This window comes from Triticum urartu, chromosome 6, assembly GCF_003073215.2.
Source record: "Triticum urartu cultivar G1812 chromosome 6, Tu2.1, whole genome shotgun sequence".
NCBI classification, from domain to species: domain Eukaryota; kingdom Viridiplantae; phylum Streptophyta; class Magnoliopsida; order Poales; family Poaceae; genus Triticum; species Triticum urartu.
Window position 1 is genome coordinate 508,574,523 of NC_053027.1, and position 11,700 is coordinate 508,586,222.

Sequence of the window (11,700 nt, forward strand, 5' to 3'; positions counted from 1 at the left end):
CCTTATTGTGCCTTAGTGGAAAAGAGGAGAGGAAAGGAAAAGGTAGGAGGTGCGCCCCCTGGCCCAATCCGAATTGGGAAGGGGCCGCCCCCCCTTTCCTTTCCCCTCTCCTCCCCTTCCTTCTCTCCTACTCCTACTACTTGGAAGGGGGGAATCCTACTCCCGGTAGGAGTAGGACTCCCCTAGGGCGCGCCATAGAGGGCCGGCCCTCCCCCCTCCTCCACTCCTTTATATACGAGGGAGGGGGGCACCCCATAGACACACAAGTTGATCATTGATCTCTTAGCCATGTACGATGCCCCCTCCACCATAATCCACCTCTATTATATCGTAGCGGTGCTTAGGCGAAGCCCTGTTCCGGTAGCATCATCATCACAGTCATCACGCCGTCGTGCTGACGAAGCTCTCCCTCGACACTCTGCTGGATCGTGAATTCGTGGGACGTCACCGAGCTGAACGTGTGCAGATCGCGGAGGTGCCGTACTTTCGGTAGTAGGATCGGTCGGATCATGAAGACGTACGACTACATCAACCGCGTTGTCATAACGCTTCCGCTTATGGTCTACCGGGTACGTAGACAATACTCTCCCCTCTCATTGCTATACATCACAATAATCTTGCGTGTGCGTAGAAAATATTTTGAAATTACTGCGTTCCCCAACACCTTCACGTGTGGTAAAATTGAATGGACCCTCCCAAAACCATGGCATGATCCTGGACCGTCTAACTGCTAGCACACGAGATGTTTCTTTGAGGCATCAATCAAGTTCATCATTGGGAATGGAGCCACCATTTTTTGGAAAGATCCATGGCTTCTTGAGACTAGCTTCACTACATCGGTGCCAAATGTTTTTATGAGCCATGCCAATCAAATTCTAATGATCTAGGATGACACTCCAAGTAGCAACTGGCTTTGCTATTTGAAGCTCAATCTAGGATGACATATGCGAACAATTTTTAAATAATGCATAAAAAATTTAGTAATCATGGAACATGTTTAACAACATATTATATATAATTCATTTATCTTTTTGTAAACGGAGTAAACAACTTGACTACTTTTCATACGCGATATTTTTATTACTTTATTTTCATTTACCATTTTCCCATTTCTTTTCACATATTGTGTTTTGCATGTAGATTTTTTATGAATATGTAAATGGTTTTATAGAAAATGTATAATCATATGTTAATGACATGAAAATTTCCAGAGATCATGAAACATGTTTTATATATACTAGCAAAAGTTCTCGGGCGTTGCAAAGGGATAATAAAATGTGGTCTTCAAATTAAGTTTCAAATATTCGCACTCCATGTATATACACGTGTTTGAATTTTTGTGCACCAACCGGTGCGCATGCCAACGTAAGACACGTGCATTCTAACATGCTCACAATGATCGATGTTGGACTTGATCCTTGATGCACGTTTTTTTAGTACATCCTTGATGCATGTATGCAAGAAAAATAAAATGTTAGTCTCACGATGGTGAAAAACAGGTGGGCCCTATGACATACGATTGATTCGGAGGAAAACACTCATTCTTTTCACTTTTATGGGTGGTGGGGTGGTTAATTTACTTCAACTTTAGAGGTGGTTTCAATGACAGAAGAAAAATAATTCAGAGAAACAATTAATGAAGACATTTTTCCACTTACGGGTGGTATGGTGGGTAATTTACTTCAATTTTAGGGACAGTTCCGATGACATGCGAAAAAAACCAAAAAAACAATTAATGAAGAGTATTTTTCTTTCACCTACGGTTGGCATGGTGGGTAATTTACTTCAACTTTATGGGCAGCTTAGGGTAGATGGACGGACCAAAATATCGGCTAAACGCACCGTCCTTTATTTATTTATTTATTATCACTATATTATAATTATTATATTATTATAATATATGTATATTATTTTACTTTGAAAATGGTGAGACTAATTGTGAATTATTTTCCTATGCTCTATTTTCTCTCTCTGAGTTTTCCATTGGCTTTTCCCATTCTATTCACATATTTGTTTTGCATGCTCATTTGTATGACAAATGTGAGCAACTTAAAAAAAATACATTTACATGTATTATTGATGTACACATGCATTTTCAGAGATAATGGAACATTTTTATTATAAAATATATATTTATATACATCACATTTCTGTGACAACATTTTCGTTGACCTACATGACTTTTTTATAGAATTGTTTTGCTATTTCTTGCAATCTTGGGAACAATTATGTTGAGTTGTGTGAACATGACCATTTTTTGCCACGTCATGAACATATATTTTTAACCATTCGGCCCGGATGATGAGTATCTCAAAAATAATGAACATCTATTTTTAATGTTCACGTGTGCATGGAAATATGGAGGTTGTAGAAATATGAGTAGAAAAACAACTTTTGAAAGGACCCATGCACATATTTAAAGCAAAAAAAGGACTCCCTTGTTGGTAATTAATTGTTCTTCACCATGATTTTGTTTTGGTTCACGAACTACACAAATAAATTGTTCTTTTCTTCACAAGAAAGTAATTGTTTCCAATAATTATTGATTAAAAAATCAACATTTTTCTATGAATGGTTTGTTCCTCTCTACAAACAAATTTTAGATCATCCACAACAATTACTTGTTTCTGCACATGAACTATTTTTTCAGAAACATACATGAAAAAAACATGACTGACACAGAAAGAGAATAGGGACACAACAGAACAGACGCCAGAAAAAAACCTTGGGAAGAAAACAAAACACAAATGAAAAAAAAACATACATTGACTGATTTCAAACCACAGGGGAAGGGTATGCGAGCGACATGTCGGTATTATTCGCTGCAAGCGATGCATAGGGGTACCCGTAAATTGGGTGTGTTCTTGCTATGCCCATGATTATTAAGTGGTATAACCAACCACATGGTCTTTGCTAGGCTAGACTGAGCAATGCAAGCAACCAACACCAAGTTTAGAATTGTGGTGATATTGGTGCATCCTAACAAATATGCATTGATACAACCGTACAACCATTCTTATATTTTTTTTCCCGATATAAAGAGCGTTTTTATTAACTTAAAATGTAGCATCAAGCGAATATAAAACATGATGAGCAACATCCGATCTCTGCATAGCTGAGATGTACACATCCGAAACCAACATTCTGACAAGCACTCTTATCTTGAAAACAAAAAATGTCGTGTGCAATTGCCCGATCATATCAGATAGGATATGGATGACGTCAAAGGACACGAGGAAAGAGCCATGGTTGAAGAATGGATACGCGTCGAGCAACCGAGATTTTGCCAATAATGACAATTCCCAAGTGACAAGAGGTGACAAGATGTGAACAGTGGCCAGTAGGAGTACCGGCCACATCAATCTGTACGCACTCTGCATGCAAGATTTACCAGTGCAAAAGGAGGGGCATCATTGGCCACTTTCCTTCATCCCATAGCACGTTTGCACACGTCCCAGCAATTAAATTTGCGGTTACCAAAGCGCGCATTTGCACCTCATGAATGTTCCCCTTTAAAATCCGGCGGCACAGCAGGCCATCTCCAGTTGCGGCTGGCATTTCCAATCCACATCCACACCGATGGAAAGCTTCAGGTCCTATGGAGAAGAAGGGGACGGCTGCTACTACTTCCAGAACTTGAAGCTTAATGAAGAGGACCACTGCTTCCTGGATTTCAGGTAGGTATCACTATTCAGCCCCTGCACTGCGGCTGTGCAGCGTCTACTCTTCTTGTAGTTTCTTGTGCTGCTACATTACTGCATCACAATCCTTGGCATAAATTCCATCCTATGGATACTGGTTTGCTTGTTTGCGAGATGAACTTTTTTCCTCCTTTTTTTGGAACTTCGATGAACTAGTACTTTTGTGCACTAGCAAGACAGCTTTCTTGAAGCTTTTGATCCAGGAATCGTTCTATGTTTTGCATGTACTTGCTTCGACAATGGAGTTTTGAGTACTTACTAGAGATCTCACTCTTCTACCCCACTCATCGTCTCTGTGATACCAGTACTTCTAGTACTACTACTGCCACTCAGAGCTGCCCCTTGCAAGGTACTACAAAAATCTTTGCACAAAGCATCATATCATCATCAATCAAATATGAGTAGAAGTTTGCAGACTTCAAAGTTCCTATCTATCATTGCAGACGAGTATGATGCCACCCTGTTCGAAGGCGATATCCTGAGCTTTTGGCCTGCCTTGGAAGAACGAGCTCATCTCAAGGAAGTGAAGCAGGAGCCGGACGGTGACGCCGCGGAGAAGAAGCACGACGGCTCGGAGGAAGCACTCTTCTCCTCCACCTCCACCCAGCATCTCTGCACTAGCACCACTACTGCACAGAGCTTCTTCTCGCAAGGTACCTGCAACAAGTCTTTGCACGGCGCATCATCATCGCGCATAGAAAGTTCGTTGGTTTCACGTTTTTTTTTCTGTCAATGTAGACCAGCAGGAGTTTGAAGCCCGCTTGGAAGTTCATATCATGAGCCTTTTGGCAGCCTTGGAAGGAGAACATCACGGCGGGGAGAAGGAACTGAAGGGCGAGGTGGGCCGCGACGCCGGGGAGAAGAAGCGCGATGGACCAGAGGAGAAGCCACTGCTGTCGTTCCAGCAGGTGTCGCGGTGCTTCTGCATGCCGATCAAGCAGGCGGCGGAGGAGCTCAATGTTGGGCTGACGCTCCTGAAGAGGCAGTGCCGGGAGCTCGGGATCCCGCGGTGGCCGCACCGAAAGTTGAAGAGCCTGGAGACGCTCATCAAGAATGCTCAGGTGTTTTTGCTAATTTCCATATCCTTTTCGTCTGGAATTTCCCATCTCCTAAATTTTAAATTGATTTTAGTCCATTTCTTCGCAAGTGGTTGGCACCCTCTTTTTTTCTTAGTTCCAGCATTTGAATTTGGGAAACCGGTGAGCAGGAATTGTTCATGTGCTGCAGGAGCTAGGGAAGCCTATGATTGAAGTGGAGATGCTGCAACGGAAGAAGAAGCTGATCGAGGAGAGGCCTGGGCACATTGAGCTGGATGAGGAGACGAAGGTGCTGAGGCAGGCATGCTTCAAGGAGAAGTTCAAGAGGAGAAGGCTCATGGCAATGGAGCGGTAATTCAAGATGGATATGCTTGTTCCATGGGAATTTTGTTGGTGGGTGAATCGCGGGTTTGATCAGGCCGGGTATTTTGCAGTTCTGATCAGGGGAATTTTGACTGATCAAATGTGCCATCCGTAGCGTAGTCTGACCAGCTTTCTTTATTTTGGGGGCCGGAGGAGGAAGTCTGTCTTGGTTAGCGTCTGAGCAAGACAGAAAGTAGATGTTTTTGCTGTAAATACTATCACTCGTCCTCTGGCTATCTTCTTAGGGCATCTTCAATAGTTTGTATGTTAGTTTGTTGGTAAAATATGCAATGTCATCAATCAACACCTTAACATACAATAGTTCCAATAGGTTGTATCTAGTTTGCCCAATAGGATCTGAGATAATAAATGGGGTGCTCTCTCATTCTACATTGGAGCTTGTGCAATATGTGTTGGTTCATGTACATACAACCTTTCTCTTTTTTCCCATTTATTGTATGACACATCATCAAAAATCTTATGTAGCAAAGTCTACCAACAACTATCTTAGAGCATCTCCAATAGCATGTGTATGTTTGAATGTCTATATATTCATATAGACAATGGTCTAAAAAGATTCCCTCATATACACATCCAGTTTTGCATCAGAATGTCTATATACAGAGACCATGACAGGTGGGCCATCGCTAGGGAGAGGAAGAAATCATGACTACAGCTGAGTTTAGACAACGCCTTCACATTGTCCAGGCATGGACATTGTCGAGGCCAATTTAGAGGATGTGTATATTTGGACGATCATATAGACAAGCTGTTGGACGCCTGTTTTGAGCTCACGTCGTGAAAAACGAGTATAGACATCCATATAGACAAGCTATTGGAGATACTCTTACAACCATTGGAGATGCCCTTACTGATGGTTACAGTAGCTGTTTGTAGTTGGGACGTGCTAAATGCAAAGTACATCTTCGGACATTACTTGTCGTGCCAACGAAAGTGTTTTTCTTGTGAAATTTCATAACAGTCACCGGTACACGTACTCCTTCGGTGCTGGCGGTGGTGTGCTCCGTCGTTGGTGTTTTTTTTTACCACCCGGCCTGCGTCGATGGCTTTACTGTGGATTGCAGTGGCTACCGAAAGGTCTTCATGAGGGTTTCTCTCTCCAAAATCTGATGATTGATCACCCCAAAAAACAAACCGACCCAGCAAGAAAATGTATGTGTAGGCCCTCTCAACTCAACCCTGACGAGTACGCAAACTTGGTGCTTCCATAGAAATGGCTGTCCAAATCCATTCTGACAAAATAAAATAACAGGCTCCTACTTTTTTTCGAAACATTTTCGGTTGTTTTGGAAGATGAGGAGGGAATTGTTAGAGCGGACATTCTCTTTAGAAGAGCAAAATTCAAATATAGCATTGAACAAGTAGGCGTAACGGTCTTCGACTGTGAGATGCAAACTATGGACGGCGGCTTGATGTAGAGGGATGGTTGAGCAGCGATGGCGGTCGCACATCGCGTGTAGTTGCTGGAATCACGGAAAAAGTGGTGGCGATAACACATGTGAGACTTCGATGGTGCTGCTATTCGAGCACCCGGTCTCTAGCTCCGGGATGAAAGCAAAGGTCTGTCCAAGTTGGTTATACCTGGCATGACGATGTTTCTACGTCGTTACCTTGTTAAAGGCATTGCTCGGATATCCTTGGACTGTTCTTCAAGGTGAAAACCTAGATTTTGGCCGTGGGTGGTTGGATCCGATGACGGCGACGATTGAGCGTCATTCCTTTCCTAAAGGTGTTGATGTTGAAGAACATCGTGATGTCAAAAGATGGTTGAGGCGGATACTAAAATGGTTGAGGCGGATACGGTCATTGTTGTAGCCTGTCAACTGTAGATCATATCTCTTTGGCCTTTTCTTTTTTCCTCGCCTACGCATATATAGCTTTGGTTTTATATAACTTTGCTATTGCCGGCGTGTTTTGTGTGTGTGCCTTGATGTTGGCTTTGTGCATCCTACATATGGCCGGGTGTCTGTCCATTGTGTTTGTAACTTTTTTTCGGCAAAACATCCAATATATTTATTTTTAATCATGTCAGTACAATGAACATCAGAAATAATAAAAATTACACCCAGATCCGTAGACTATCTAGCGACGATTACAAGCACTGAAGCGAGCCGAAGGTGCGCCACCATCATCGCCTCTCCCTTACAGGAGTATGGCAGAACTTGTTGTAGTAGACAGCCGGAAAGTCGTCGTGCTAAGGCCCCATAGGATCAGTGCAACAGAACAACAACCGCAACTGATAAAGTGTAGCGTAGATCAAAAGAATCCAACCTGCAGACACACGAAAGTAGACGAACGACGAGCAGATCTGAGCAAATCCATCAAGGACGGATCTGTCGAAGACACACCTCCTCAGGCACACCGACGATGCTAGAAGCACCATCGGAACAGAGGCTATGCGGGTAGAACACCTTATTCCATCTTTAGGGAGTTGCCGTCGTCTCGCCCTCCTGAATAGGACATAGACCCTAACAAATCTTGAAGGCACATCTAAAAGTGGAGCCCTCTCATCGGCAAAGGCGGGGATCCACTGCACCCCATGACCCTAATGCCACCGGAGACGAAGCGGACCGGCGGCGGAGCCAAATGCGAGGCAGAGGAACCCTAATTAGGAAGGATGCAGCTGTGTAAGATGTCTTTGATTGTGTTTGTATCATCTTGATGCTTTATTTTGAGACAATAAAATACGTCTTTGTATCATATTGATGCACATGATGAAGTTGTGTGCCGTTGCTTGGTAAGGGAAATGCTCCATGTTAGACAGGAGGATAGAATTCTCGATTTTATCCTGGACGTGAAGAAAAATAAATCTAATTCGGTACCGTCGAAATCCAATCTATTATTATCGTAAACTACCAAATGTGGATTTTAGAGTAGAAAATTGGTTTAGCAGTGGGATCGGCCTGCGGCTGCACGGCGGAAAGCCGAGGCACTGGACGCGGGCAGGCCTGGTGTGGCAGCAGTCAGCAAGGCCCAACAATTTGAAGCGTGCGCGAGGTGGCTAGGCTGAGGCCCGAGGCCCAGGCCGGGAGTCGCAGCGAGGCAATAGACTGAACGGCAAGCTGGCTGGATGCGGTTGCCTAAAAAAATCTGGCTTTTTTTTGGGCAATCTCGCAGAGAGTCGCTACCGTTGTTGGAAAAAAACTAGAAGTTGCTAGGTCAACACGTGTGCAAAGGAGTGTTCTGGCATGGATCAAAACGATTTGATTCTTTTCTGCTAGGTGCACAGAGAAGCTAATAGATTATGGACCCCAATAGCCAAAGGACGTCAGCTGGGGGAGCTCCCACGCAGCGACTATTTATCGCATTAAGCGATACAGTTGCCAGCTCTCGCTGAAGGTTTGCATGTTGTATTGGGCCAGCCCATTCGCAAGCCGAAATGGGAGATGTGGGAATCGATCCCTGGTCTCAAAGAAGAAAGAAGCTAGCCACTGCGCTAGGCCCCGTCCGCGGTAGATAAAAGCGGCGCGCCCTACTTAAGGATTCAAGCCGGTTTTCTTTGTTTCTTTTTGCCTTTTTGTTTTCTTTTGTTTCTTTTCTTTTTTCTTCTCTATTTTTCTTTCTTTCTTTGTATTATTTTTTTGTTTTTTGTCATTTTTTGTATTTTTTGTATTTTTTGTATATGTTAGCAATATTTTTCAAATACACCTCTAACATTCCTTCTTCATTTTTTGTTTTTATTTTGTATAGGTAATAGCTATCATCTTTCACTCTACATTTTCTTATATGTCAAAAATATTTTTTTAATAAGTGATCAATAATTTTTTGTATACATGTTCAACATTGTCCGAACGCTTGTTCAATATATTTTTAAATACTTGTTCAACATTTTAATACTTATTCAAAAATTTTCAAATAGTCGTTCAATACTTTTTATTACTTATTCAACATTTTCAAATACTCGTTCAACATTTTTAATACTTACTCAACATTTTCCAAAAACTTGTATAACATTTTTAGTATACTTGTTCAACAATTCTCAATACCTAGTCAACATTTGTCAAATACTTGTTAAATATTTTTAATACTTATTCAACATTTTCAAATACTTATTCAACATTTTTAAAATACTTGTTCAACAGTTTTTAATAGTTATTCAACATTTTTTCAATAATCTTTCAACATTTTTAAGGCTTATTGAATATTTTCTGTGTTTGTTAACCGTTATTATTTCAAGAAAAACATGGAAAACCGAGTAAAAAGAAAATACACAAAAAATCATGTTGAATTAGACGAGTAAAAATGAAGAAAAAGAAAAAGAAAGTAAAAACAGGGAAAGGAAGTAAACATGGTAAAACCAGGCTCATTTTTCTTCTAGTAGGCCGCGCTCTCTATAGTGTACAATAAGTCGAGTTTGTCGCAGTGACTAGCAGTGCTGGAAAGCAACTACTCGATCCCAGGATTGATCCCCAGCTAGCTCCATTTTTACCTCTGTTTTTTCAGGATATATTCGCCACAATGGGCTGGCCCGATATGTAGCGCTCGACGCGAGAATCCCCTCTCGTCTCGCTTAATGCGAGGAATAGGAGCGCCCGAGCTCCCAGCGAACTATGTCTTCGCTAGGGATTGGTTCGCTCCCACCCCGTTCCCCAACGACTTTTTTTAAGAACTACCATGCGTTTTATTTATTCTACAAAGTCTGCGATCTCCTCAGCGATCACCCTCAAGATACAATATGGTGGGGATTCAGCCCACACATTACATAAACGATTAATTACCCCTTCCCTAGTTCCCCTAAAAAATAACTTACCCCTTCCCTAGCTAGTAGATGGGCAGCAGAATTATCTGTCCAGGTCACCTTTGCTGCCTCCCGCGAGCGCAACAGAGCTTTTACGTCCTCCACCACCGGTCCAGCGGCCGACATGTTTAGCATGGCCAGCACGAACTTGCAATCAAGCTCTAAATGGATTTTCTGAATATCCATCTGAACTGCAAGATGAGCTACACCCCTGCAAGCTAGGAGTTCCGCCGTTTCCGGATTATTAATCGATGGGAAAAAAGAACATACACTCCCCCGGAAGGCACCATGGTGATCTCTGAACACCACACCCCCACCTGCATTATCGCCAACTTTAGTTGTAGCACCGTCAACATTACCTTTATCCACCCTTGATCCGGCGCCCTCCATTTCTGAATTTCCTGCGCGGCTTTTGGTTCAAAATAAAGTGGCTACAAACATCTCATATATCAAACCAATGGAGAACCAACCTATAGTTGGATGGTTAGAGGGACTGTGGTATCCCCAGCCCATCAGGGTTTAAGTCCTGGTGCTTGCATTTATTCCTTGATTTTCCGCGATGCGCATTCAGTGGGAGGAGACGTTCCCATCGACGATGAGGTGCCTACGGTGACTTCGTATATTTCAAGATGATATACCGGCTCTGTCTTTCGGAGGTGCTCATAGGGGTAGGGTATGCGTTCATAGAGATGATAGAATTGCCATGTCATTAATAATAAAATTACCGTGATAGATAAGAAATGTCATTCTCTTAATAATAAAAATGAGATGCTCAATAAAAATGTCATCATACAAAAATAAAATAAAATTTTCATGCTATGTATTTTCGTTGTCAAAACAAACATCGCACACACTAAGAAATAGTTGTGATTCAAAAATTAAATTTGACATCCTGTTAATAATAAATTTATCATACTCTTAATAATAAAAAAGCATGCTCCTAATAATAAAAAATTCATGCTCTAATAATAAAAATGTCATGCTCTTAATAACAAAATTGCCTTGATACAAAAATTAAAAAATGTCATGCTATGCATTTTCTTTGTCAGAACAAACAATAACACGAAAAGATTGCAATGCCACTAAAAATAATTTTACCATCCTATAGGAATTTTTCTATGCATGGTGGTAGCTAAGCACGCATCGTGGCAACTACGCACCCTTTGGCATAAGTGCCTTTTTAGATATATGAGGCATCGGTTTTTTATGGCATTGATACAAATGCCTTTTCGTTGTATAGAAATGGTTTTTTCTCACTTCTCTTTGTCCTTTTGCTTGTCATTCTGGCACAACTTTCTTTTCATCTATCTATCTATCTATCTATCTATCTATCTATTATATACTTAAAACGATAGAAAAGAAACGGCAAAGATTAACCGCTGAAAAGTTAAGAAATATGAACGGCCTAGATTAACGCAGCTTCCGTTAGGAAAAAAGGAAACCAAGCAACGCAGCACATGAATTGGAATTATGCAAAGTCCAACCGGAAGTAATATATCAATTCATTATCTTAACCAACCAACCAACAATCGAGCTGTTACGAAGACATCAGCAATTTTAAAAAGTACACGGCTGGAAACGTGTCTAGCATCGACACACATGCAATTTGGAAAGAAAACGCTCTCCGCCGTACATAGGAGCTCTTTCGGAAATATTCCATGTATTCTAGGTTAAATACCAAGCCGGCCGACCGGACGGAAAGGCTCTCTCGCGTTCACGCATGGCTTAGCTGACATGTCCTTCCCTTCCCTTTTCAAAAGAAAAAAATTGCATCAGTTATACACAAGCCAAAAAGTACAATGACATGCACATATATAGGCAACGGACATAACTTGCCGGC

At 41.8% G+C, this 11,700-nt stretch overlaps 1 protein-coding gene across 1 annotated transcript; it reads left to right on the forward strand.

Annotated features, from left to right (window-relative positions):
* Window positions 1-3,579: 3,579 nt before the first annotated feature.
* On the forward strand, window positions 3,580-5,338 carry LOC125516887 (protein RKD4-like). Its single transcript, XM_048682165.1, has 5 exons — window positions 3,580-3,677; window positions 4,007-4,050; window positions 4,145-4,354; window positions 4,440-4,762; window positions 4,929-5,338. Exons 1-5 carry the CDS (start codon window positions 3,580-3,582, stop codon window positions 5,091-5,093), a joined length of 840 nt encoding a protein of 279 aa, XP_048538122.1. The 3' UTR covers window positions 5,094-5,338.
* The last annotated feature ends 6,362 nt before the right edge of the window (window positions 5,339-11,700 follow it).

What these genes read in the sequence shown, in the direction of transcription:
- LOC125516887 (XM_048682165.1), top strand. Translation starts at nt 3,580, where the DNA reads ATGGAAAGCTTCAGGTCCTATGGAGAAGAAGGGGACGGCTGCTACTAC. An exon ending in TCAGAGCTGCCCCTTGCAAG is followed by an intron (nt 4,051 to 4,144) that starts GTACTACAAAAA and finishes CTATCATTGCAG; the next exon opens with ACGAGTATGATGCCACCCTG. An exon ending in CGCTCATCAAGAATGCTCAG is followed by an intron (nt 4,763 to 4,928) that starts GTGTTTTTGCTA and finishes CATGTGCTGCAG; the next exon opens with GAGCTAGGGAAGCCTATGAT.